Genomic DNA, 26955 nt, shown 5'->3' on the forward strand with positions numbered 1-26955 from the left:
TATTTTTTTATCCGATAGAAAAGATGGCAAAATTCATCTCAGTAAACAAGTACATGTCAGGACTTAAAGAAGAACTAGACCCATTCACATATTTGAATGTTTACTTCTACCATTTTGAAAAGTCTTCATTCAGCAAAGTTTGGAACATCGAACCAGTTAAGTTTGCTATTGTGACTAAAAATGGTGCGAAATTTGAAGACTTAGACATAGAAGGTTTGTTAGCAGTCAAAGAAAATTTTGACAGAAGGTTCTCAAACCTTAAAGAAGGCAAAGCATACAAACTTGTTATACCTTATGAACCAAAGAAAGCAGACGACTATGAATATTATGAGTCTAAGATAGTTGAAGTTCAAGGTAAATTGGGTAAAAAGATTTTAGAGTCTAAGCCAGTGTTTACTCCTAAAGAGGAAGAGAACATTGACATTGACCCAGAAATGTTCTAAAAATAAAATTTTATTTTTACATGTCAAATTTCTTTTTCTCTGGAACTGGTTCAGGTTCTTTCTTCTCTTCTTCTACTTTCTTTTCTTTCTTTTCTCTCTTTTCTCTCTTCTTCTTTTCTGGTGGAGTTATGTCAAATTTCTCCGAACCATATCTATGTAAAAGTTCTTTGTCCTTTAATAGCTCATCTATTCTGTTTTTTATTTCATCTTCAAGAACAGCGCATGTGTCTTCTTTGCATTCTAAGAAGTTTTGTTGGACTTCATCTCTCCAAGAGGCGTCATCTCTGTCAACAAGTCTGTCATTGACAAATTTTAAGACTTCTCTGCTTAATGTTTTATGGTTCTTGTCATATTCCCAGAAACAGAACTTTAGAACAAATTCCCCTTTCTTGTTTACACTATGTAAGATTTTATGGTCGACAGATGTTTTGCTGTCGAAAAGTTTGTCTCGAATATAGATAGCGAAATCGCTAGACATTTTCTAAAAGATAAAAATTTTAATTTTTCTAAAAATATGTTAGAAAAAAAGTTTGCTGACATTGACAAGAAATTTGAGAATGTTTTGAAGAAGAACAAGAGAAAGTTAGAAAATGCTCAGATAAAGCCTATACATGACAAGTTCTTATTTGCTCAGAATGGTATAACAGGTCTAATTGCACCACCTGGGTCGGGTAAGACTTTCACTTATCTTAAAATGGCTGCACAACAACAAGAACTAGATGAGAAGAACCCATTCTATGAGTTAGTTGTTATTTGTAGTACTTCTGGTCAATTTGACCAAACCGTCAATTCGTTCAAAGATATTATAAAGAAGTCTAAGTTAGTATGTATAAAGGATACTGAGTTGTTAGATTGGATAAAGAAGTACCAAAGAAGAGTTTTGAAGTATAATGCTATAAATGAGTATATAAATTCTAAGTTCAAAGACCCAATGAGGAAATGCAGAGAATATTAGAGAAGAAACACTTCAGAAACAAACAGAAAGAGATAGAATACATTTCGAAGAAATTGCAATCGTACGATTGGAAGACTTACCCTCATAGATGTCTTCTTATCTTAGATGATTTCGCCTCTCATCCTTTGTTAAAGAACAGAGAACAAGATATGTGTCGAATTCTTAAGAAGCTCAGACACTTTAACATCTCAGTCGTAATATGTGTACAGACAGCAAAGAGTTTAAGTAAGGATGTAAAGAGAATACTTACTGACATTGTACTTTTCCCCGGATTGTCCGAAGACGATTTCATGGAACTTATGAAAGAGTCCATGGCAGGTAAGTTTGACAGACATGAACTATGGGAGAAGTACAAAGTCATACAAGACCCTCATACTTCTTTCAGAATTCATATCTACGCAAACAAAGTTCAAATTGTAAAAAGTCAAGCGTAAAAAATGTAAGTGTTTAGTCTTAGTAAGTCTGTTGTGGTGCTGGGGCTGTCGGTTCTTCTGGCTTTGGAAGGCATTCAGGAAGAGGAACGTCAGTCATCCGTTTGTGTCCTGTCGGAAGGAAGAACTTTTCCTGTCGGATGGAAAAACTTTTTCTGTCGGATGGAAAATTTTTTCCTGAAGTTCGACCAAAAAGTTCTCAATTTTCGAAAATTTGAATGGTTTACGGACGAACAACTGGAAAATTTTTTCTTGTCGGATGGAAAATTTTTTCCAGTTGTCGGGAAATTTTTTTCCAGTCGGATGGAAGGACTCGGAATGCCAGAAGGAAGGACTCGGAATGTCGGATGGAAGGACTTTTTCTGTCGGAAGGAAGGACTCGGAATGCCAGAAGGATTTGACAAGGCAATTTACTTTATAGAGCTACTTGAGCCATCTGAAGTCAAGCGTAAAAATAAATGGTTCATCTACCCTACTTGTTTGAAGTTGTCAAAATACTCTGTTATTTTTTCCTTTAACAATGGCAAATCTTCTTTGAATGTAAGTATTGTACAACCTTTAATATCATAGTGTGTTTGAGGTAACGTATCTTGAACTATTTGTTTCACATCTTCATTCGGTGTCATTGAAATCGGTAAGTTTTCGCGATAGAACCAATTTCTGTCAGATTTGTAAATCTTAGCAAGGTCGTAAAAGCTTTTGTTGTTTCTTCTGACTAAATGCAACATAACCATATCTCTGTCTTCTTCATTTTCCATCTCTTCAGTATAAATCATATACTTATAGTTCTTTTCCTTTCCTTTTGGTACCGAACGTGGTATTCTTTTTGAATGCTTTTGTCTTTTGCTTCAATGACTTCATCTTTTGCATGAAGTTTCTTTTCCATCTCTTCACGTTCTTGTCTATGAATTTCATCTAACATCATGAAAATATAACAAGCATAACGAGGTGAAGCCCACATTGCTACGGCATTTACTAAAAGTCTATGTACATAATATCCTCTTAAATTTATTGGCAAATTTTTACGATTTTCATACGGAATCTCATTCCTCGGTTTTTCGAGGGAAGCAAACATATGAGGAAATTCTTCTAAAAGTTCTTTTGTCTGTTGGTTTTCAAACCAATGATATGCTTGCTTTGTAGAACGAAGAGCGTTCAAAATACTTTGCATTTGGTACATATCGTCTTTGACCGAACGAATGAGACGTAACTGTTTGTTATACTGTATGTACTCGTATTCTTCATTTATAGCTTCATGGACTATAACTGTTGTTGTGTTCTCTGTTGTTGACATATCTGTCCTTACATACAAAATAAAAAAATAAATAAAAATAAAACTAACTTTATTTTTTCTGTCTTTCACAAAAGACCAAAAATAAACGCTTTACATGTATTTTTCAGCAACTTCGTCAAATAATTTTATAGCTTTATCTATCTCATCTACTTCAAACGTTTCTTTACCTTTCGTGGGAGCACCATACATTTTCTCAAACTTTTCAAGTAGTTCTGTTTCAGCAGCTCTCATATCGTTAACAAACACAACCTTAACTCTATTGACTGTACTGTCATATCTTTGAGTTATATTATATGTTCTTCCTATCTTATATCTTTTTGTATTGAAGTCCTTCGGTTTCTGAACGATGTAAAGTAAGCCTTCACTGCAACGTTCTGAGTCGAATAAACCATATGTTATGAAGTTATATCCAACAACTGGGTCAATCCATAACAAAACTATTGGTATATAGACTTTTGTCGATGAGATATGCTGTAGTTCCACAGAATCTTACCGATATCATAAGCTCAGGATTTCTTGTCAAAATTTTCTGAGTAGAAGCAATTCCAACCCAATGGGATGTTTTCTTTCCAGATGGAGATATAATGTCTGACAAAGAATATTTGTTGTATTTCTTTGAGTATCTTACGTTTAAATCACCAATTCTAACCAATTTAGTGTTATTGTCTATCTTTTTAACTGTTTCAAACTCAGTGTTTGTCATTTCTGTTCTTACATACAAAATAAAAAAAATAAAAAAATAAAACTAACTTTATTTTTTCTATCTTAAGGAAACTCATGATTTTCATGAGTTTTAGGCGACTAAGTTTTTTTCCCTGGTCGCTGTTCTTCACGATTTTCATGTGTTTTAGGCAAGGCCGGTAAAATCCGGTCTAGAGAAATTTCACGATTTTCATGAGTTTTAGGCGACTAAGTTTTTTTTCCCTGGTCGCTGTTCTTCACGATTTTCATGTGTTTTAGGCAAGGCCGGTAAAATCCGGTCTAGAGAAATTTCACGATTTTCGTACGGAATCTCTTCTCTCGGTTTTTCCGAGGGAAGCAAGCATATGCCATTTTACTCAGATTTTTGGTCATTTTTCAGCAAAAATAATGTTTAGGGTAGAAGGTTAGATCTAACCTCCTTTCTACCCTCTTTTCTCACCTCATGAATTTTCATGATTTCATCGAAACTAAACGTAAATGTTTTGTCAAGACTTCTTCATCGTACATTCTTTGTCATGATTTCATCGAAACTAAACGTATATGTTTTGTCAAACATGAACATACATGTTTTGTCAAGACTTCTTCGTATATGATTTCATCGAAACTAAACGTATATGTTTTGTCAAGACTTCTTCGTAATGAGTGTAAATCAGACAAAAATATATTTTAGGGTAGAAGGTTAGATCTAACCTCTTTTCTAACCTCTTTTCTACCCCAGTTATTTTATAAGCGTTTTACATGGTAAACGTTATTTTTTAAATTTTGTGAAAACTCAACGGTTTGACACAAGCCCTAAAAATTATTTTACTCAGAATTTTGTTGCTGAATTCAGCAAAAATATATTTTAGGGTAGAAGGTTAGATCTAACCTCTTTTCTAACCTCTTTTCTACCCCAGTTATTTTATAAGCGTTTTACATGGTAAACGTTATGAATTCGTGAGACTCTAAACAATTTCGTAGCTTCTATTTCTTCTTTTAGTACATCGAATGTTTTAACAATGCCGAAAGTTTCTTTATATTTCTTCTTGACGTCAGATAAAAGGAAATCGTCAGCAGTTGGATAGTTTTTGTTCAAAAATTCTAACATGTCCATTTTATCTTCTGCTGGCTTTTCTACTTCTTTCTTTAAATCTGCATAGTCGTTTCTCATACGTTCTATCTCTTTGACGGAGTAGTTATATCTCCTCATTGCTGCTTTACATTTAGAACATTGCGGGTTCATTTTTGCGTTATATTCTGAAACCTTACCTGCTAAAACAACCAAGGCGTCAATGGTTTTCTTTAACTCAAAAGCTGCTGGTTTTATCTGTTCATTCCATACCTTACCTCTTCTATCTTTATCTCTTATCTGCCAAACACATTCAGCAACTAACGAAACAAAGTTGTCGTAGGTCTTAAACTCCCGGGTTTTGTAAAGGTCAGAGATGTTCTTATATACCATGTCGCAATCTTTGTCCATAACCTTATGGTTGCAATGAAATCCTAGAAACTCATAGTTTACCTTTCGTATGAACTTCTTAATTTCTACTGAGTCAGTTGCTTTGACTTCTATTTCATCGAATTCAGGAATAGTGAGCTTTTGCTGCTGAATTTCAGGCAATTTAGGCAAATGGTCAATAATGTCCTGCATTTCATAAAGATACTGTTCATTTTCTTCATCTTTCGCACTACAGTCTAAATTAGATGTTAAAAGTTCTTGCTTTATCTTCTGGATTTCTGTTTCAAAAGTATATGAAGAAGGAATGAAGCTTTTCATCTCTACTAACATAGATGTTGGGTTCATAACTAACGAGTTTGGTGCTGTTGTTGCTAACATGTTCTTACAATAAAAATAAAAAATATTTTTTAAATAAAACTAACTTTATTTTTTATTTCGGGAAAATTCATGAAAATTCAAGAGGGTAGAAAAGAGGTTAGAAAAGAGGTTAGATCTAACCTTCTACCCTAAATTATATTTTTGGGTCCTTTACACTCATTACGAAGAAGTCTTGACAAAACATGAACGAAGAAGTCTTGACAAAACATGAACGAAGAAGTCATGAAAATTCAAGAGGGTAGAAAAGAGGTTAGAAAACAGGTTAGATCTAACCTCTTCACCTAAAAGTATTTTTCAATACTTTTTCAGCACTTTTCCGTAGTTATATATGAAAGACAATTCGAGATAAAAGTCATAGTACAATGGAATAATATGTTGCACACCATTTGTTGTGAACCAAACTTGAAAGTCAGAGAAACTGTTACTAGGTGGTTCGTAGAATTTAGAAGCAAAGTCATAAAAGTCCTTACCAATACATAGAAAACTATTGTTGCTTGAACTGAAACTTGCATGACACATAACATTTTGAGGGTCAAAACGTTTCTATAAACTGTCAAATCTGCTGGTGGAAGTATAAATTGAAATGGACCATCTGGTGGTAATGGTTCGTTCTGGTTTAGTAACCGAAGAAATTGTGCCCAAGAACGTTTGTCTACTTCCCAAAATAAAAACTCTGTATCTCTTGGAGGGTTAATTTCAATCTTTTGAAATGAAACGGTGGAGTTCATCTTGTCATATTCTAGTTTCAGATAGTATGTTCCATTTAGTAAAGAGTCGTATTTTTCTTGAAATTCCCAATAATATTTGTTCATTTGAGTTTGAAAGTCATTTAGAGTTTTCTCAAGACTTTCGTCTGAACGAACTGTAAAGATTCTCATTTCGTCAAATTTGTCTATTAGACCATCATGACCTTTATACTGCCCATGAAAATATACTGCGACATAAATGCGTTAGTTCTATTTGAAAACAAAACTCTTCTAAATCCTATTGCCTTGCATCTGAAGGACTTTGAAGCCAACGAATTGGATAGTCAAACCTGTATGCTCGGGATGAAATTTCTTCATCTGATATTGTCCCTACCAGCATTTGTAAAGATATAGTCTAACGGTTTTGTATCTGCTACTTTTGTTCTTTGTTTTTCAACCTGAAGCATTTAATATATGTAAAAATATATTGTTTTAAAATTGTATGCCATATAGCTTCTTGAATTTGTTAAGAAGTATTTGAACGTGTTTTCCATCTGTATCTCTAGTGTTTACATAAGCATAGCCCGCCTTAGTAAAATATACTTGTAATTTCCTATAGTTTACGCCGGTATAAAAGTAGAAAGAGTCTTGTTCTTCGCTATAGTAGTAAAACTCAAACGTATGCTTGCCATAGTCTGTAATTTCAATTGTTTCATCTTCTAGTTCGTCGACAAATTCGAATACAATATCTCTAAATTTGCCTATGTTCTTATTGTTTTCAGAACGAGTGACCCAACGTAAGTTTTCAAGTCTATTGTCGTTTCTTATACGGTTTATATGGTCTACAAAAGGTAAATTGTTAGGATTCAGTATAAAATGAGTTGCAATGACAACATGTTTAAGATAGCGTTTTCCACTCATCTTCATAATAGCATATCCGTCATTTCGCTCCCATTCGCTTAAAACTCTTTTTGTCTTTTTGTTTCTGACTTCAAATGACTCACAACAGTGAATTTCATATTTCTCATCTAACAAACAAGTTTTCCCAACGGTCTGCTCCAACAAACTCAGCGTACATTTCAAATAAAAAAAAAATATTTTTTTCTTTACTTTACATAACCACCTGCTGCCATAAGTCTTTGACGCCAACCCATACCAGCTAATGAAGGTTGACTTGGTTTAGTTTCCAAACTAAACTTTGGTTTTGGTTTATCTTCAGTTTTTGGTTTCTCTTCTTCTATCGTTTTTCGTCACTTTTCGGTTCCTCTGACTTTACCTCACCTGCAGGAACAGTTGTGTTGTCAACATCTTCATAAATATCATATGCATTTGTTTTTTGTTTTCCTTTCAACTTTTTGTGTTTGTTGTAAAGTTTAGAATATTTCGACTCTAAGTCAATGAGATGTTCTTATAATGAACTGTTGGTCAGTGAAGTAAACTTTTCCATCTGTTGTCTGCGGCTCCTTCAGACTTCAATATTTTATTTGTGAGAGTCTGTTTCTTTTTTGAGATACTAGCCGTTCCATTTCTATGAAAAGTGACTTTATAGTTAGGGTTTGTATTTCCAGACCTGGCACTTTCTATTATTGAATTTTTCTCTTCATCTGTAAGTTCTTTGACAGGTTTTGACAATGGTTCTGAACTTTTTGTTTGTGGTGTCAAATCTACCGTTTCAACTTCTTCGGTCATTTCATCTCAGTAAAAAATTTTAGTTTGGTTTGTTTTCAACTGGTTGTTTAGGTTTTTTAAGTCGGTCTAAAACTTCCTGAGGTATAGGAAGAACTTGACAAACACGTTGTGTAACTGCTGGAAGCCGACAAATCCATCTTGAACCCATTTGTCTCAATGCTGTATTGTTCATTTCATCTCAGTAAAAAACTTTACATTCCCCACGTTTGAGGCGGTTGAGGTTGGTTATTGTTTACCCATTGTTGTGCATGGTTATATCCTCTGTTAAAGAATCTTTCACCTTGGTCCATATAGTGTCCTGCTTGGTTATAGTAGTCATTTGCTTTGTTATAATAGTTTCCTGCTTGTCTTCCTACATTGTCCATCCATCCTTGAACTTTTCCTCTTGTTTTCAGGATTTGGAATAAGATTTGCTGCATCTCGTGCTACATCCCAACCTTTCTGTACAGTTTGTATAATAGGTTGTGCTTTCTCTTTAAGTATACCTAATGTACTCAAAATCTTCCTTCCAACTCCAAATACACCTCTGGCTATTGTCCCACTGCGGGTAAAAATCTGGATGCAACTCCTGCTAATGCGCCAAATAAACCCATTTCTTATAGGGTTAAAAATGACGAATCCAAACAAGGACCCCTATGTTTCTAAGCGACAAAAAAAAGCACTCATGATAAAAATCTTTAGTTCAACACCAAATGCTTGGTTTATGGATATCTTGGAAAACATTCCGAGGTTAGAGAAGATGGACCACCATACTGGCTAATATTTGTCGGTCAAAACACAAGATACTGTGAAGCCATACCATTATGGTCCAAAAATATTTTAGATGTGAAAACTGCTTTGACAATATTCGTTGACAAATACCATCCAACAAAACTGACATCTGACTGTGAAAGTTCTTTCAAATCAGATGATGTAAAAAACTATCTGCGTTCAAAAAATGTAAACCAATATTTCATTGTCGACCAAAACCATTCTGCTCTTGGTGTCATTGACGGTTGTATAAAAATGTTAAGAGACTTAAACCAACCACAAGGTGGTGAAGCAAATGAAATGTCATATGACGACAAATATAGACACTTCTCCATGGCAAAGATGAGACAAGTTTTAAATATTTACAATAGCCGTAAACAAAAAGGTTTGGGAAACCACTCCCCCGAAGAAATGAAAAACAACCCTGACTTAGAGAAAGACTATATATTTAATAATTTAGTCAAAAGAGACAAACAAGAAAGAATGCCGGGCTTCAAACTTCAGAAAGGTGACAAAGTAAAAATAGAAATACCTAAACGCGACCCATATGAAAATACTATTGACTATGACAACAATGGGAACCCGACAGGTACTCACATTCGTGTTCGTAAAAATAGAAGAAAGTATACAAGAGAATATTATGAAGTTTTAGGCAAACATGGCAAAATGTACACACTGCAAGCAGAAGATAAAACTACTATTGTCAGACCTCGTTTCAAACTTGTCAAAGTTCAAGGTGGTATACTTTCAAAGACAGTTCCTAACAAATATAAGACAACTCCTGACGAATATGCTAAAGAAGTTGAAAATGACGACTAAGCAATTCTATACCATGCGTAAACTGTCATGTAAGGTGGCATGTAGTCTTTACTTTGTCCCGTTGTTTGCGTATATCCCGAAACGCGATGTGTATGGTTTCCATCTCCCTGAGTGTCACCCCAGAAACAATTTATAGCAAACTGAACGTCGTCTTTAACATCATATCCTTTACCTTTTTTCATTGCTGACCAATCCCAAAATTTATGCTTATGCCAACCTGCTTGAGATGTACTTAAATCTATGTAGTGACTGTGCGCAGGTAAATTTTCACCTGAAATCGTTTTACTTCCTCCTGTTTCCTTTGAAGAGTTTGCACAATACAAAAACCTGTCAACTATTTGTTCCCATGCACCAACACCAAACATTACTTGAGGACCTCTTGCTTCCATAGATGTATAAATAGAACCTACTGGGTTCATTAAATCAAACATATGAGATAATTATAGGATTGTCTCTTTGAACTTAAAATATAGTGTAACTATTTCTGGTTTCTTTTCTGGTTTTGTGTCAGAATATTTTTTATAATATAATCTTATGTTTTCGGGTATGTAAAATCTTGACTATAATATTTATTTTTGTCATCTCATAATAATATACTATTCTCGTTTTTTCTATTGCATTATATCTTTTATATCTATAATATCTAAATATAATGTTTGCTTTTTTGGGTCTACACGTGCGTCAACACCATAGTCATAATAATATGGTGCTGGAGCTGGGTTAGGTAATGTCATATCTGCCATTTCATAAACTCTTAAATATTTCTTTTGTTCGTCTCCATATAAGTTTAAGTAGCAGTTGTTGTCTAATGGAACTTTAACTTGTGTACCATTATTCTTTATATAGCCTACATACATTTCATTGTTATTTTTCGGAATGAGTTTATACCGTTATACCATTTTTTAAGAGTGTACAAACTCCCATCTAAAATATTTGTTTTCTTCATTGACAGAAAAGTCACCAACAATAGTTTCAATATTTTTTGTTGTTCCTATCAAACTTTGGTATATTTCATTGACATATGTTTTATCTGCTTTCTTTTCAAGGCTAACGTTTAAGTCTGTTATTTCAGAGATGTATGTGTATGTCCAACGTCACTTTTACTGTTTAAGGTTTCTTGTAAGTTTGTAATATTTGCAATGGTATGTGTATGTCCAACGCACTTTTACTGTTTAAGGTTTCTTGTAAGTTTGTAATATTTGCAATGGTATGTGTATGTCCAACGGCCACTTTTACTGTTTAAGGTTTCTTGTAAGTCTGTTATTTGCAGATATAGAATGTGTATGAGTCTTTTTAGAATATTCGTTTTCAGCTCTGTCACTTCACTTGACATTTTATTGTCAACATATGTTTTGTCTGCTAGTTCAGGATGAGTATGTTCTTTCGTTGCATTATGTTGCATCTGCTCTGTCATGTTCTTCTTGAACTTTTTCAATGACATATTTCTTTGTCAGCTTTGTTGTCAATATCTGCTTCAAAAGAAGTTCAGATATAGGTTTCTCGTTTAAAGTTCCTTTTGTTGGATTTATACAGACAGTATGGTTCTTATTGTCTTGAAACAGAAAACTCATCTGTCATTGGGTTTAATGTCAGTTTTAAGTTTCCTTCTTTCAATGACTCAGATATCTTAGAATAGTTTGAAAAGTTTGTTGTGTTCTTATTTAGAGCTTGTATAATGAGTTGTCGGTTGTGTTGTATTTCTCTCATAGACGCTGTTTTCATTTGACATTTTTATTCTAGATAAAATATGCTTCCAATAGAAAAAGAAAATTCAAGAGTTGCTACAACTAAACCATTAGATGAACTTTTTACTAATGTCGGTCAAAAGTTTGAGACAGAGACCGTAAAGCATGAAGGCTATCGTTTTGACTACCCATTAAGATGGTTAAGAGACCCATCTGTCACAAAAGCTATTGGCTTTCGTAGAATGAAGTTTGTGTCTGTAGAAGATAAAAGTTTTCCATTTATTGTAAGGTTTCATATAGATTATATATCTGAAGGGAAACGAAAAATGTGGGAAGAAATTGAGCTAATACAAGTTGACCTTTCATCTTCTCTACAGACTGCGTTAAAAAATATAGAAGATAAAATAAATTCATGTTATGCAAAATATGCTGATGAATATGCAAATACCGAGAGCACACTTTATGTGAGAATTGTATATGACAAACAAAATTCACAAGTGTCATTTCAAATCTACGAAGACAATCCAAAGAAAGACGAACAAATATATACAGAATTCACTGCAATGTCATGGTATTATTTGCAAAGAATGTTAAATCAGAAAGTCGAACTTCCTTTAGCAAATATTTACAGTCGATATGCAAGAGATGAACCATATTTATTTAAAGATGTTTTCGACCCAGCTGCTATTATTGTTCATGCTTCATTTTCTGGCGCCCAAAACTCTTTCTTATGCTTGGCAAATGACTTTTACGAAAAACCTACAAAGTTATACGAACCACCAAGTGGAAGTATTTCAGACTTTCAAGTATGGTTTACTACAGATGGAAGAAAAAGAATAATTCCATTATACCATGCGTTTTACTTAGAACTTAGTTTCATATATAACTACTATCGAACGGTAAAAATATAATTTTTTAATACGGTTGAGGTGTTGGATTTGGTTGCCAACTAGACTGTGGTGCAGGTTCAGGCTGTTGTATAACAGGAGCTTGTTCTTCTGGTTCAGGGTCTTTAGGTATAATACCAACAAACTGACCTACTCTTTTACCAATATTTTTGACACCGTTCCAAATTCCTCTTCCTACGGTTTTTATTCCATTCCATATACCTCTTCCAACATTTCGAAAGAAGTTTCCAATACTACTGAAGAAACCCATTTTACTATATGTAAAAATCTAATGTCCGCCTAGTCTCTTACGTTTCCTGTTGAGTTCCATAGCATTCTTTAACTGGAGCTCATACATTCTGTTTCTCCTCTGGTAGAAAACATATTCTGGGTCAACTCCTGTGTTCGCGTCATCTGCATAAAGTTGTTTATATCCCACTTCAGGGTTTGTATAAAACTCTTTCCATCTCATATTTGCATACCATGGTGGCAAACCTAACGCAGCGTCATTTGACATGGCAGTTTGCATTTGTACATCTGTTGGCACTTGACCATAGTTTGCCATTGCAGTTTGTATTCTAACTTCATTTGGAATATTCTCTGGGTTTGGTTGTCCAGGTTGCTGTGCATTCGCTAAGTTCTGTGCGTCCATTTAATATTAGATAAAAATATCTCTTACGAGTACATATACTGAACATTTGCAGGCATTGGTTCATCTTCATATTCTCTGTACTTTTCTGCCACGTCAAATAAATAAATGACACAATGGAAAAAACCTAAAACAAGTAGTCCTATTTCAAACCACATTTACTTACTAATAAAATTTCTTTATTGTGACACTTTCTCCAGTTTATAGGACCTCTCTCATATTCTATCTTGTCATATATAAACTCATAGTCATGTATGTCCTCTAACCATCTCATAACGGTTTCCAAACCACTTTTATCGGATGTAAAGTAAAAGCATGGATGGTTATGTAAAACGTCTAAAGTTTCTAAAGAGTCTCTCAAAGTCCAGTCTACTTGGTATTGAAAATCCCATGTGTTATAGAACGGCGGGTCCACTATAAAGAAAACATTTTCCTTGTCTTTATATTTTTCATACAAATCTGTCCAATGACATCTCACAAACTCTATACCCTCAATATATTTTTCTATGTCCTCTTTGAAAACATTTGTATAGTTAAGATATAAAACTTTTGACATAAGTGTTTCAATGTCATGAACTCTTATAGCACCACTATATAATAGTCTAGCAGATATACTATCCCAGTCTATATATTCTGCTTTTTTCAAAACCTCTCTCACAATATTTTTCTTATCTAATGGTATACGTTCCATCTTACCTATAGGTATCTTTTCTTTTAACTCTTTCAATATTTTGTTTGTGTCTGGAATATAGATCCAAGGTGATCTGATTTTTGCATCCCTGGGATGGACGATACACCCAAAGTGTCACCTTTTTGGGATAACATGAATTTTAAATATCATGAGAGTTCTGCAAACCATATGCACAATATCTATTCAGCCTGACTTCTTGTATATATGAGTTAGACTTCTTAAATATTGTGCTTGGGGCGATATAAGCATTTCCGAGATTACCATCGTGCTCTATAGTATGCTACTTCTCCCTGGTTCTAGCTCAGTTCCAAGGATATTGGCGTTCAAGGATTTGGCAAGGTCCTTCCGAAGTCTCTCATTCGATGAGAGATTTCGGAAGAATCTTGCCTTAAAGTACTCCAACTCTTGTTCTTTTGTTCCTAAATAGTGAGAAAAGTTATTTGACTACTTAAGGTAGAGATTATCCGAGGTCCCTCATTTGATGAGAGGCCTCGGATAATCTCTGCCTTAAAATTGTACACTTGTAGTCCATGAGAGTGTAAGTATACATTGATATGACAGCTTTCTTCTGAAGTCTTAGATTTGATGAGAACCTCAGAAGAAAACTGTCCTATTTTATAGTAAAAGGAGTTTCAGGAGCTCCAAAGCTCCCTTTCGTAAGGATTAGGAGCTTTGGAGCTCCTGGTTCGGAGATGTGTTTCGCATCTTTCATCAGAAAAGGACATTTACCATCTGGGACTCTGTTGATGGAGACTCAGGAGCTCCAAAGCTCCCTTTAGTAAGGATTAGAAGCTTTGAAGCTCCTGGTTCGTAGACGTGTTTCGCATCTTTCATCAGAAGAGGCCCAAATGGTAAATAGCCTCTGCTGATGAGCTTCAGGAGCTCCAAGGCTCCCTCTCGTGACGATTAGGAGCTTTGTAGCTCCTGAAGGTAAGGTAGGATTGCTCTGATCTCTAATCAGTAGATGCCATGCCTCATTATGAACTCTACTGACAAGAGATCAAGAGCTCCAAGGACTCCCTTTTTAGTTAGTGGCGTTCTCACCATTTAGTAGGATTGCTGATCCTACTAATGAAGTGATCACTTAGTATACGTTTTGAATAAATTGAATTTTTTTTTAGAATTTAGTATTTTTTATAGACATCACATGTATATTATAAATACATAAATATATTCTTTAATTCAAAAAATTCAATTCGGTTTTGGGATGGGTATCCCAGCCCCAAGTATTCAATTTTATTCAATTTTTTAAGAATTTTGGGTTGGGATGCCCAGACCAAAACAAGCTTTATATTTTGATGTGTAGATACGTATGTGTGCATCATTGTTGTGTTATATATTATGTTTTTAATGAAAAAAAATCTGATTCAAAAAAATTATCACTAATTAGTTGATAATATAAAGAAAAATAGATAAATTGTATGTTTTGAGAGTATTTATCCACATTCACTCATATGAATTTCATTAAATAGTGTCTTTTTACTCCCAAATTTATTTTGAATTATTGAAATCAAAGAAAAAAATCAGAAAAATTTCTCGAAATTTTTATTTTCAAAAAAAATTTGGATTTTATATTGAAAACTGACACTGGGAGGACGATAGGGCTGGGATTGGAGATACCCCGCTCACTTGGGAAAAATACGGATCTATAGTCTGGAATATGTTTGAGACGGTCCATATAGTTGTCGAAGTCATTGCATATAATCTTTGAGTCTGGAAATATTATATGGCACAAATGGGATATATAGAAACTTCCACCGAACAAATCTACAAATGTTAGACCATTCGGTAGTTTCTTAAGTTCTCTCAATATAATATCTTTACATTTACTCTTATTTCCAAAGAACGGTAACGGAGGTTTTGTAAAATTCATTTATATATAATAATAAAAATGTTTTTCCCTGAAAAGTGACAGAAAAGTGACAAAACATGAAAACATATATAATTTGTGAAAAGCGACACATTATATAATGTTTTCGACCCAGAAGAAGGCTTCTTCCCAGAAGCAATGGAGGAAGAAGAAGAGTCCTCCGAATAAAAACTTCATTTATACTAAACATCAACATCAGGGCTAGAAGGCACGAAGTGCCTGGAAGCCCCACTTCCTTTTTTTTTTTTTTTTTTTTTTTTTTTGATATATTTATATATAATAAACGATTACTTAAAAAAAGTATTTCATCGCTTATGTAAGTTTCAAAAAAATCACGAAAATAAAAAAATCAAGATTAAAATTTTATTTTTAATTTTTGAATTTCTCAAATGGCGAAATTTTTGGGCGAACAAAAAAAATGTACGCCCGGTCAAATGGCGTGTTTAACGCATCCCTATTTCCAAATTTTTGCCGATTTACAAAAAATGATTTACAAAGCATATTTTTTAATCTAAAAAATTCCTAAAAAAAAGGAACCGGTGTGCGGAAACCTCGGTAAATTACCGCGGTTCCCGTTGGGACTGCCATAGATTTCCCAAACTCCTATATTCTTCAAGTACTGTTTATTATCCTAATATTTTTAGCTATCTTTCCATCTGTTAAAAGGTTAATTTTCTAAAAATATAGTGAAAATTTGTTGTAGAAAGATGCAAAAATGAAAATTTGAATATTTTTTGGAAAAAATAAATTAATAAAATAAGTCTGTTTTAAAAATAGAACAATAAAACCTGCTTATAAACTTTAAATATATGAATTATTATACTTTTGAATATAAAATTATCAATAATATATATTGACACAGCTTGGATATATCAAGAAAAACAAAAGTTAAGGCAGATTCTCTTTTAATTACCACCATTATTCTTATTTATTAAAAGATCTAAATTTAAAAAATCAACCGGAGATATTAATGCTGGAACGTGTCCTATTTTAAAGGTTATTAATTTTTCTCAATGATTCATCCTAATTTTGTTTTATGATAATTTCGATTTTTTTTTACTTCAATATGAAACGTTCTTACAATAATCATGTATTTAGGGCAAGCTTTAGAGTCAGAGCGAAAGAGTAGACTTAAAAATATTTGCATTATTGTTGCATAAGAGTTGGATTTCATCTGTTCTCCTTTGTTTTTATTCAATATAAGCATGTAACCAGACGGAATACTTAATTATAAATACATAATGTGTGATATATTATGATTAAAGACAAGATATTGTATCACATCCTTCCATTTTTTGTGAAACATATCGATTTTCGGATGTGCATGGTATATAATATTATACGATTAGGAAACTCTAAATATAATGTAAGGGTTTCGTTTTGCTAAAATTGTCACTTTTATAGCATATTTGTTTTTGGATGTTTTGCGAAACCAAAAAAAAACTATGATATACAATGTGTGTGTAAAGAAAATACTTTATTTACTAGTTAAAAAATCATTTGGTATTGATCAAGTTATTTTTTCTGGATAAGATATTATATGGATAATTGGATAGAAAATACAATTATATAATCTTGTACCTGGTTTAATTAAGCTAATTGTCATCAGAAACTTGTAATTTTTATGAATTTCAGATTTTTTTTTCATTACTGCTTTTCTTAATAGGTCAAGTTCTTATTTACGTTATAAAGTATGATATTTACAAATATCAAGTTATCGTGTTTTTTGAGAAATTATGAGAAACAAACAAAAATGAAAAAGATAGGAATAGCAATGAATAGTGATGTGGGTATAGAAAATGTAAAAGATATGAATGCAAAGCAATCAGTATTTAGGACATTGACCATAGATTTCGAAAAAAAAATGCTGCATATTGAGCGAAAACTATGATTATATTATAGGGCTGTCATTTAAAGCATAATGAAACTATTCCCTTTTCATTTTAATCGAATAAGATAGTAAAGATTTTTGAATTAGCTAGAAACTGATGAGATGTTTTCACAAATCAGATTTTTAATCTCTGTAATGCATAATTCACTCAATATCTCAATTTTGATATTGCGAGATATTTTTGCTATCGGTTTCGCAATTTTGACACAATAGCAAGAGGGTTCTATAAGCATTATTATCGACGTAGAATCTGAATATCATATCAGAAAATGTCGCAAATCTGACATTTACCCGACCAAATAGCAAAAATAATTGAATACTTTTCGCAAAAACTTTAAAAATCGATAAAAATATGAAATATAGATATTAAAGAGACTTTTTATATAATATTCATAAAGATTTTCCAAAAATATGATACCGCAAAATTAAAAAAGTGACGTCTTGAGTGGAGTCAAAGGTCGAAATTGCTAGCTAAATGTTTTTTAGCGAAATTGCGTATTGTACGTTTTTTTCGCAAAACGAAACCCTTATATAATGTTGACAAAATATGAATCAACTATCGAGTGACATTTTCTGATTTTCAGGAAAGATTTGTTGCCGATTTTAAGATTTACATACGTACGATCAGTCATATGATCATAACATGCAATGAACAATCTGATTGTAAATTTTGAGACTGTAACAGTTAATTATTTGACAACTTATTTTCTTTAATCCTCTCTTATCACTAATTCATATTTTGAATCAAAAATTTAGATTATTAATTTCTAAGAAAGCACGTTGACATATATCCTTAGCCCATTTCTCGGGAAATACATTTAAAATAAGATCTACATAGCGAATGCTAGAAGATATTTGATTTTTATAGAAAGCACGTTATCGATGTTTTGTAATCTTTTGAAAAATTGAGTGAGATCCTAAAATTTCTCTATGCTACCTTTTTTCTACATCAGTTTATCTAAATCAACATGGGAAACCTATTTTTCAGGTTCTCCCAATACCACTTACACAGGCTATATGGTTCCCGAAACAACTAATGAAGCAAGTTACTATATAAACGCCGGTATTGCCGTCAATTTTAACGAGGGCGTTATTGTTATCAACAATGCAAATGCTGCAGCCGATCTTCTTATCGAAGATTCCTTTTTCTATAACTGCAAGCGAAATTATGCAGGTGGAATTGCATTTTTCAGAGCAAACGGAAGCTTCGCGGCAGCACGTTCCTGCTGTTGCAAGAGCTCATCAATGTCGGAAGTGTATACAGGCGCAGCATTTTTCGTCGATATAACCCGAAATGTCACAACAAATTTTGTTACATTTATCGAATGCACTCCAACAAATTACCCTTCGATATCAACAATCGCATTTAGAGCTTCATCAATAAATGTCAAAAGCGTTAATTTTTCAAAATGCAGCTGCATGGCTGCCGGCTCTGTTGGATATGGCTCAATATCCTATACAAACTTCGAATCCGCGGTCTGCGCGATCGTCCCTCAGGTCTATCTTATAATCCTTAATTACACAGATATGTCTTATTGCAATTTTGCCAACAATTCAATGGAAGTCGCTACTTCAGTTACCGCCATCTACTGCTGCCAGAGCACGGTTGAAATTCTCCTTTCGAACACATGCTTCTTTAATAATGTTGCTGATTATGTTACATATTACTACAGAAAGCCCTTAGCGACCTACCTATTCCGCATGGTCGACTGTTATGTCGACCGCGGATACGTCGAATGCAGGGATACAGTTAATGTTGTTTCATTAAGTACTACTCAGCAGTTCACTTTCTTATCTTCTTACATTTGTGAGGCCGCATATACACCAGAGACAGACAACAGAATATCCGATGCTGCCAAGACCGCTGCAATCGGTGGCGGAACCGTCGGCGGCTCAATTTTAGTTGCTGTAGGTGTTTGGGTCGGAAAGAAGGTATTAGGAAAGGCAGCGACCAAGGCTATCGGTTCTGCAGTGGCCGATGATGATGAAGACGATCAGGATTATTATTATTCGACTTATTCTGAAGATACTCCTGAAGAAAAGGAGGAAGAAAAGAATAAGAATGTTCCTGCTTCATCTACAATTAAGGATGAAACAGCTTCCATTCCAGAAAGCCAAGAAAAGAACCAACTTCAGCAAGAAAATGAAAATTCAGACCAAGGAGATATACCTTTAGCAAAAGACGATGATTGATATTGATGTATTTGTTTGTATTTTGTTTGTTTTTATTAAATAGATATGTTATGAAATGATATTTTTTGCCATAAAATATATTCTACTCGCATTATCACTAATTTTAATGATTCTCTTATTAAATTCATTCTTTCTTTTAGGCAAACAATATTATTTTATATGTTCTCATCATGATTTACCTTTGTGATTTTTGGAAGAAATTTTTCAAATGCTGATATAACATAAAAACAAGCAGAATACATCATTGAATTAAGGAGAATACAAAGAAAATATTATAATTTATATCAGTTTCCCTTTATTAATTTTTTTAATAAATATATTTTGATGATTATTAGGTATGGCATGAATGTATCAGTAGTAAATAATATGTTAATAAAATATATACTACTGAAATAGCGATATATCATATGATTTAAATGTAATGATTATCGAAAAATAGAAATTTCGAGTTTTCATATTATATTTCCAGTATGAAATCAACTTATTTCTTCACTGTAATGTTCTCTTTAGAATATCACAATGTCTCTCATACATCCCATATAAAATATAATCGTTTAGTAAAAGATGTCGTCTGAAGTTGGGTCAACTCTTTCGACTCCATTCGTTTTTTTACGACCAAAAAATAGACGTGATGTACCTCCTAAAAAAGCACTCATGACGGCAACAATACAAAGCTTGCTTAAAGTTGCTTGCAGATTATTCAAGAATTATGGTGAAGTAAAAGCCATTTATACGGAATCTGGTGAGCTTGTACAAGAAATTTCTCAAATTATTCCGAGTGCAACTTATTACGTAACTTCAATTTCTCCTGATTTTTCAGAAACACAAGATAACACAGCTGTTGCTAATTCTCCAGCCAAATCAGAAAACCCACAAAGCCCTGGAAAGATCAGAGCTACAACTTCATACAATCTTCTATTTGGCTCCGGAACTGAATTTACTCCTGAATATCGCCAACAACAAGAAGAGCAAATTCGTCGCGAAGAAGAACAGAGAGCTAATGAAGAGAAAGCCGAAAAGGAAAGACAGCAGAAATTAGCAGAAAAAGCAAATCAAGAAAGACAACAACAATTCCTTAAGAAATTCACAAATAAGAAAGCAGAAGAAAGAAGACTGACCAAAGCATCAAGAGCTTCTAATGCAAAAAGAGAATCTACTGCAAGTGAAAGCCAGAATAAGCCTTCTGTTCTTGAAGACGAATATGATGACTACTATTACGACGATGACTATAATTCTCCAATCAAATCACAGCAAGCAGGCAAATCAACGAAATCATCAGGAAAACGTCAACAATTAATTACTCCAGACCAGCTAAGAAAGAAGAATGCAGCTTCTAAGCAGAAAAGCAATATACCATCAGCTCAGAAAAGAGCTAGCGATACTACAGCTCTTATTTCAACTAAGAAACCAAAATTTTCAGACAAACCACGTCGTCAAACAGATGCACCTCGCCTTCAAAAGAATTCTCAAGCAAGTTCTCGCCAGAGTTCTACATTGGATCCTCAAGATTACTACGATGATGATTATTACGACGACGATTACTATGATGATGACTATTATGACGACGAATATTACGATTACGTAAGTCCCAAGCGCGGACAGTCCCAGCCAAGTCAGAAATCAAAAGTTTCATCAGGATCAAAGAATTCAAACACCCCAACGAGGTCAAAGATGTCGGCCGGACAATCTCCAAAGAAGGGACGTGGCTCAGAAGCCTCTCAAAGGCCAGGAAAACAAACATCTCAAAATAAGCCTCCGAAACAAAGAGCTTATTCAACAGCCAACGTTGTTTACGACGAAGATGAGGATGAAATCCTTAATCCAAGAGAAAAATCTTCAAGAAGTCCAACAAATAAAACAAATCGTCGCGGATCTCCAAAACGAGCCATGACAGATGCTTACGAAGCCCCACAGAATGATGAGGAAGACGAATTAATGGTTGCCCGTGAAAGAGGAATCAATTCTCCAGGCAAATCTCATAATAGAAGAAAATCTCCAAGCAAACGCTCAAGTTCTGCGACCAACAAAGACTCCAACGATGATGGCTTCGAATCAATCCCATCATCCCGTAATAAATTCGACAGAACTCCAAATTCAAAAGATCAATACTTAAATCAGTCTCAAAAACGCTCATCCAAGGTCAACATCATTGATGAGGAAGAAGATCAGTTCGAATTCGAAGCAGAGAAGAAGCCAGCTGCCAAAGGAAATACAGATTCAGACGAAGCAGCTTTAGCTCGTTCCCAAGAGATCCTCGAGATGGACGAAATGAACGACCAATTTATTTTCGAGGAAAATGGTTCTCGTACATCGAGTCTCGAGATGTTATTAAAAGAAATGTTAAATATCGAAGAAATTCCGCAGCCATTTGTCAAAGCGTTGAAGGCGATGAAGGCCCGTGATAGGAACTTCATCAAGACCACTCCATTCTTAGAATGTCTCCAAGAAGAGAACTGGTTCAGATTAAACATGAATCTTGTCAGACAACAGCTCCCTGTAGATTCGCATATCTCAATGATCGAATTATTGAAGACACATGCGATCAAGAATATCGCTAAGCATAGATTTGCTATTCCTGGCGGATCATCTTATCAAATTAAGACAGCGATCGTCGGACCACGCCATTCCGGTAAATCTACATTCCTTTCTATATACGCTGAATCATTGCTTTGCGATTTAGTTGCTACAAACATGTACAAGAAGACATTTGTTTTTGCCGTTAATGTTTTAGCCATCAGAGGCTTCTGCTCAACATTCGAAGGCCTTTATACAACAATTATTGACCTCTGCATCGACTATTTGGCCGCCCAAAGACCTCTTGTCACTGAATACATTCCACAGATCAGAAAACTCTTTACAAATGTTGTCAAAACCGCCAAAAGTTTTCCATCCATTCCAATTTCCTCCAAATTGTATCAGGACCAGCCATTGTTCGCCCAGGCACTCTGCAAGATCGCAAAAACAGTTTGGATGATTTTCAACGATGAAACCGCTTTGACACAATTTTTGACAACTGTTTTTATGTTGCCAAGAATGTTTGCAACAGCCGCCGGCTTCAGCGATGTCTTGTTCATCATCGACAACTTCGATTACGCGTCATTTGACATCAACGATGACACGAAATTCACGAAATCGAACAAAGTTTTCACTGTCGAAGAATATTGGAAATTCTCGCTCCGAAACTCGAATTTCGTGATTTCCTGCGAGTCAGATGACCGCTTCTACACAATCCTCGAGCCATTGATCGATGGAGGCGTAGATCTCTCGAACGGAATCGACTTTGTTTCGACCATCGGAATGTCAGATGACAACGACGACGGAGTTGTGATCAAAGTCGACATTGAAGGTCTGAAGAGGCCATTCACGTTCACGAGAGCTCACTGCGGAGGTGTCGTGGCGTTCCTGCACACGTGGGAGGAGCTGAACGAAGAGTTCACGAACTACGAGATGACAGAAGAAGACTCAATAGAGAAAGAGGAAATGAAGTTGATGTTAGTTTCATTGACTCAGACCGTCATCGACGATTTGTTCGTTAATCCTAACCCTGCTTCTGAAGAAGAGGCAAGGCAAAATGCTATACTTGTTACTGGTGTTCGTAGAGATGTTCATTAATTCATTAAATATTAAAAAAAAATAATTTATTGTACTATTAATGCGATTTTCTTTTAATCTGGTGATAATTTAAGAGGAGTTCTTCCTTATGAGATTGCAATTTTATCGTATATTAGTTTGATGTTCACTGGAGAGAAGTTTTTTTATTCACATCTTTTATAATAGTGTTTAATATTAGATCGCATTATTCAATTTTTTTAGTTAGTTAGGGCACGCTGAATTGAAGTTTCTCCATTTTCATTTCTTTAAATCTATATAGAATTGCAGGTTTAATATAAATAATAGCATCATATTTTGTTTAGTTTTCTGAAGAAATAATATTAATGATTATTATTAGAATCAAAAATTTTTAAGAAATCAATATTACTCAAGGCAAAGCGTGTCTCCATCCCGAATGTTGTAAGATCCTAACGTTCTGTGGCTTTGAAGTATCTGGTTATTAAATGTAACTAACATTATATCAGTCGCAAAACCAAATACTGTAAATTTTGATTTCAAAGTACCTATGGTTTCTCGTTTTTTTGCCTGAAATCCTTCCATACTTCCCCAAGAACCGAATATGTTAATTTGTAAATCATAAATCACTGGATCAGTTTTAACCATTGACGAAATTGTACAAAAATTTCCATTAATTTTAAAATTTTTGGAAAGTGACAAAATTTAAATAAGTTTTAATGAAAAAAGTTGTTAAGACTTTTTTTCCATTAATATCAACGTTTTCACAATGTTTTACTATGAAAAGAGTTGTTCATCAAACATGTGTAAATGTATTGGTGAAGTTTTCACTCCGAAACTGTAGCATTTGATTGAGTTAAACAAGCTCCAATATTCACATCTTTTTTTCCAATTTCAAAAAGTGACAATCACAGATATCAATGCTGAAGACAAATACGGATGTACCCCTCTTCATTATACAGCCAGACATAATAGTAAAGAAACAGCCGAAATTCTTATTTCAAATGGAGCAGATATCAATGCTAAAACTAAAAATGGATTGACCCCTCTTCATTATGCAGCCAATAATAATAGTCAAGAAACTGCAGAAATTCTTATTTCAAATGGAGCAGATATCAATGCTAAAGAATTATTTTAACATGTTTTAACATGCTTCGCGACTAAAAATATTAATTTTCTATTCTTATCAAGAATTCATTAATATAACAATGATCATATCATCAAGGTTCAGATGTTCATTTTTAATTTTATATGTATAAAATAACACATGTAAATCCAAAAATATCATCTAAATTTGAATCACAATTTGAAATATACTAAATTTCAAAAGGAAACATTTTATTTATATGTTACTTAACACTCATGTGCTTATTCTCAAAAATATTCAGAATAATTTTATTATTTTTAACTTTGAATTTTTATTATGATTTTGTTCATTCATATGAATACATTCGTACAAACTATCGTTGTATGATAAATTAACATTTTTTGTGATTTTATCGTATTATTTGCTTGTCTTCTATAGATTAAATATTTCAATTGTCATTTCAAGATATCAATTCAGAAAATTTATTTTAAATAAGTGTGACTAATTCCTTCTTCTACAAATTTATTTCAAAATTCAGTAAATCAATTAAATTTTTTTGTAATATCCAGCAAATCTGCTACTATACAGTTAAAATCTGTGATATATCATGAAAGGAGTTCATGACTTGTGTATTCACCAATTACTCAATTATTTAATTAATTAAAAAAAAATCTTCTCCTTACAGTATACGGAAAAAGTGGGTCTTAAAATCATTTTGGGTCTTATTTTTAACCGCAAAATTCCCACAATTTTGAATACTTTGGCAAAAAACTTGCAAAAACATAGCGTCTATATACTATGTATATTAAGATTTTGCAAAGTGTCAAAAAATAATTTTTTTTTTTTTAAATTTTAGGGAGTTCGAAAAAAGTAATGATTGTAAGAGATGGGAAGTAGTTACGCTTGAAGTCGGAGCGGATATGAAAAGAATTTGTAGAGGCGCATATCTTGGTATGCAAAATTGAGACACTGTGTTGAAATCTACAAAATTCAAAATCTGACACAAGTCTCTCTGACCATATTAGACTCGTATTCTTTCTCTGTTGTATGAGATTTAATGAAAATGCTCGTTAATAGATACACATTTATTTAAAAATGATATCCGTTATTAAATCATATGCTCTGTGGACGCAGAAACTTGTGTTTTCGACTTTGTAAGTTGGTAATGAGCGATACGAATGGGTCAGTTTTGTTAGTAAAGTAATCTGTGAAAAAATCGTTAATTGAACAATATGTAATAATATTTGAAAATGAAGTAAACAGTATACTGAAATGTGCAGTATTAAGCGACTCTTTGACCTTGTAAGTTTTGATCAATTATGTAGCTGAAGGTATATTTGCAGGTAAGCAAGTTTGGGGAAAAATCTTATAGCTAAAAATAAAAATTGTATGAAATAATTATGTGGTTCATTTGCTAACGTGCTTTATTTTTGGGGTCGGAAAACCCAGGTTCGAATCCGAATACATCTTATTTTTTCTTTTTTCATTATATCAATAAATTGTATTATCCCAAGAATTATTTTAATAAGAATCAATTTGGAATTTGATCCATGAATAATATATTTCGTATTTAAATACTCATATTTTTGTAAAATAATCTTTTTGGTTATATTACAATCAAATTACAAAACAGTTATAAGATTTTTAATCCTAAATTCAAAATATTTGAACTTTGATCAATTTTAAACAATTTTGAGAAAGAAATATTGTTAATCGCTTAATATTCTTATGTATATAAGTTGATTATGCAGCTTGTGTCAAAATCCAATTTTTAATACCAATCTCATTTATTTTCAAATTATTTTTATTATTATAATCATGAGATCTGGTATTATATGAATAACATCACATTTCAACATAAACGTGAATAAATTTCAAAATTGCAAAACAATCACCTCAATTTCTCTATTTATTCATATTAACTTATTTTCGATATACCCATTTAATTAGTTTCATGTATGTTAGCATGTGACAATAGATATTTGAAGCTTAAATAATGGATTGCCGAAGAAATTAACAAAAAATTCTTATATTTTTGATTTATGATCATACAAACATAACAACTTACAACAAATATCATTATAATACATAATTACCATAGTTGTATCTCAAATTAAAAATAATATTATATTTGGATATTATTCTCAATAATTTTCAATTTTGCTTTATATGAGATTCAAACAGACCATTAGATACATGTTATAACCAATCAATATTTTCATAAGAATAAAAATTTTTTAGAATATTGTTTTATGTTTTTTATAATTTACAGTCTATTTGTATCTACCTATCTTAAAATACATTTTATGTTTGTAATCGCTCTTCCACCTATAACAATATAGAACAATTCTGAAAATTTAAATGTTTTGATATGGATAATTCAGTTATACCAAGATTGACTAAGTCTCTTGGTATGAATAGTGAACTTGAGAACATTCATTGATTCATATTAATAAATTTGAGTCAAATTCACAAAATTATTATTAGAAAATTTAATTTATTCAATATATATGAGTAAAAACAGTTTACTTGTTTCTTACTAATAGCAATCTTCTATTTATTTTTCAAGTATAAAAAAAAGAAAAAAAGAAATGTGTGGCACTTAATTCGAACTCGGAACCCCAAAAATAAAGCCAATCCGGCGGTTTTAACCGTTAGACTACACCTCAATTTCATACGATGTTTATTTCACAGATATTTATGCAGCCCACCCTGTCAAAAAAATAAGACCAAAAGTGAGCTTAAGACCCAAATTTTCCGTATACTGTTAGAAAGGAGATGCATTATCCCTTCTGCTACGAAGCTTCACGAAAATTCTTAAGAATGCTAAAGAACTTTTTTTTCATCATA

At 33.1% G+C, this 26955-nt stretch overlaps 7 protein-coding genes and 7 pseudogenes across 14 annotated transcripts, besides 3 other annotated features; 6 read left to right on the top strand and 8 right to left on the bottom strand.

Moving 5' to 3' along the window:
• Window positions 1–15630: part of a mobile genetic element that runs on past the window's edge.
• Window positions 24–443, top strand: TVAGG3_0327290 (protein of unknown function, DUF4108 family; the record flags this gene model as incomplete). Its single annotated transcript, XM_051230316.1, has 1 exon — window positions 24–443. The coding sequence occupies one exon, from the start codon at window positions 24–26 to the stop codon at window positions 441–443; it is 420 nt and encodes a 139-aa protein (XP_051100046.1).
• On the bottom strand, window positions 460–921 carry TVAGG3_0327300 (uncharacterized protein; the record flags this gene model as incomplete). The annotated part of the gene is made up of 1 exon (XM_051230317.1): window positions 460–921. The coding sequence occupies one exon, from the start codon at window positions 919–921 to the stop codon at window positions 460–462; it is 462 nt and encodes a 153-aa protein (XP_051100047.1).
• TVAGG3_0327310 lies at window positions 958–1832 on the top strand (annotated as a pseudogene). The gene has a single exon. A coding segment is annotated over exon 1 (875 nt).
• TVAGG3_0327320 lies at window positions 2382–3123 on the bottom strand (annotated as a pseudogene). The gene has a single exon. A coding segment is annotated over exon 1 (742 nt).
• On the bottom strand, window positions 3214–3826 carry TVAGG3_0327330 (annotated as a pseudogene). The gene has a single exon. A coding segment is annotated over exon 1 (613 nt).
• On the bottom strand, window positions 4727–5634 carry TVAGG3_0327340 (annotated as a pseudogene). Its single transcript has one exon. A coding segment is annotated over exon 1 (908 nt).
• TVAGG3_0327350 lies at window positions 6820–7405 on the bottom strand (annotated as a pseudogene). Its single transcript has one exon. A coding segment is annotated over exon 1 (586 nt).
• TVAGG3_0327360 (uncharacterized protein) lies at window positions 11858–12181 on the top strand (the record flags this gene model as incomplete). The annotated part of the gene is made up of 1 exon (XM_051230318.1): window positions 11858–12181. One exon carries the CDS (start codon window positions 11858–11860, stop codon window positions 12179–12181), a length of 324 nt encoding a protein of 107 aa, XP_051100048.1.
• Window positions 12186–12428, bottom strand: TVAGG3_0327370 (serine threonine-protein phosphatase family; the record flags this gene model as incomplete). The annotated part of the gene is made up of 1 exon (XM_051230319.1): window positions 12186–12428. The coding sequence occupies one exon, from the start codon at window positions 12426–12428 to the stop codon at window positions 12186–12188; it is 243 nt and encodes an 80-aa protein (XP_051100049.1).
• TVAGG3_0327380 (uncharacterized protein) lies at window positions 12447–12809 on the bottom strand (the record flags this gene model as incomplete). The annotated part of the gene is made up of 1 exon (XM_051230320.1): window positions 12447–12809. One exon carries the CDS (start codon window positions 12807–12809, stop codon window positions 12447–12449), a length of 363 nt encoding a protein of 120 aa, XP_051100050.1.
• Window positions 13554–15148: a mobile genetic element.
• Window positions 15530–15630: a terminal%2Cinverted (terminal inverted repeat of Maverick-3 transposon ID:TVAGG3_0327250).
• Window positions 15631–18195: 2565 nt separating this feature from the next.
• On the top strand, window positions 18196–19585 carry TVAGG3_0327400 (uncharacterized protein; the record flags this gene model as incomplete). The annotated part of the gene is made up of 1 exon (XM_001301543.1): window positions 18276–19451. One exon carries the CDS (start codon window positions 18276–18278, stop codon window positions 19449–19451), a length of 1176 nt encoding a protein of 391 aa, XP_001301544.1.
• Window positions 19586–20009: 424 nt separating this feature from the next.
• On the top strand, window positions 20010–23342 carry TVAGG3_0327410 (uncharacterized protein; the record flags this gene model as incomplete). The annotated part of the gene is made up of 1 exon (XM_001301542.2): window positions 20016–23063. The coding sequence occupies one exon, from the start codon at window positions 20016–20018 to the stop codon at window positions 23061–23063; it is 3048 nt and encodes a 1015-aa protein (XP_001301543.1).
• A 587-nt stretch (window positions 23343–23929) lies between these two features.
• TVAGG3_0327420 lies at window positions 23930–24146 on the top strand (annotated as a pseudogene). The gene has a single exon. A coding segment is annotated over exon 1 (217 nt).
• Window positions 24147–26872: 2726 nt separating this feature from the next.
• TVAGG3_0327430 lies at window positions 26873–26910 on the bottom strand (annotated as a pseudogene). The gene has a single exon. The product of its transcript is annotated as a tRNA-Arg (tRNA).
• Between the last annotated feature and the right edge of the window lie 45 nt (window positions 26911–26955).

Source organism: Trichomonas vaginalis, chromosome V, assembly GCF_026262505.1.
Source record: "Trichomonas vaginalis G3 chromosome V, whole genome shotgun sequence".
Lineage (NCBI taxonomy): Eukaryota > Parabasalia > Trichomonadida > Trichomonadidae > Trichomonas > Trichomonas vaginalis.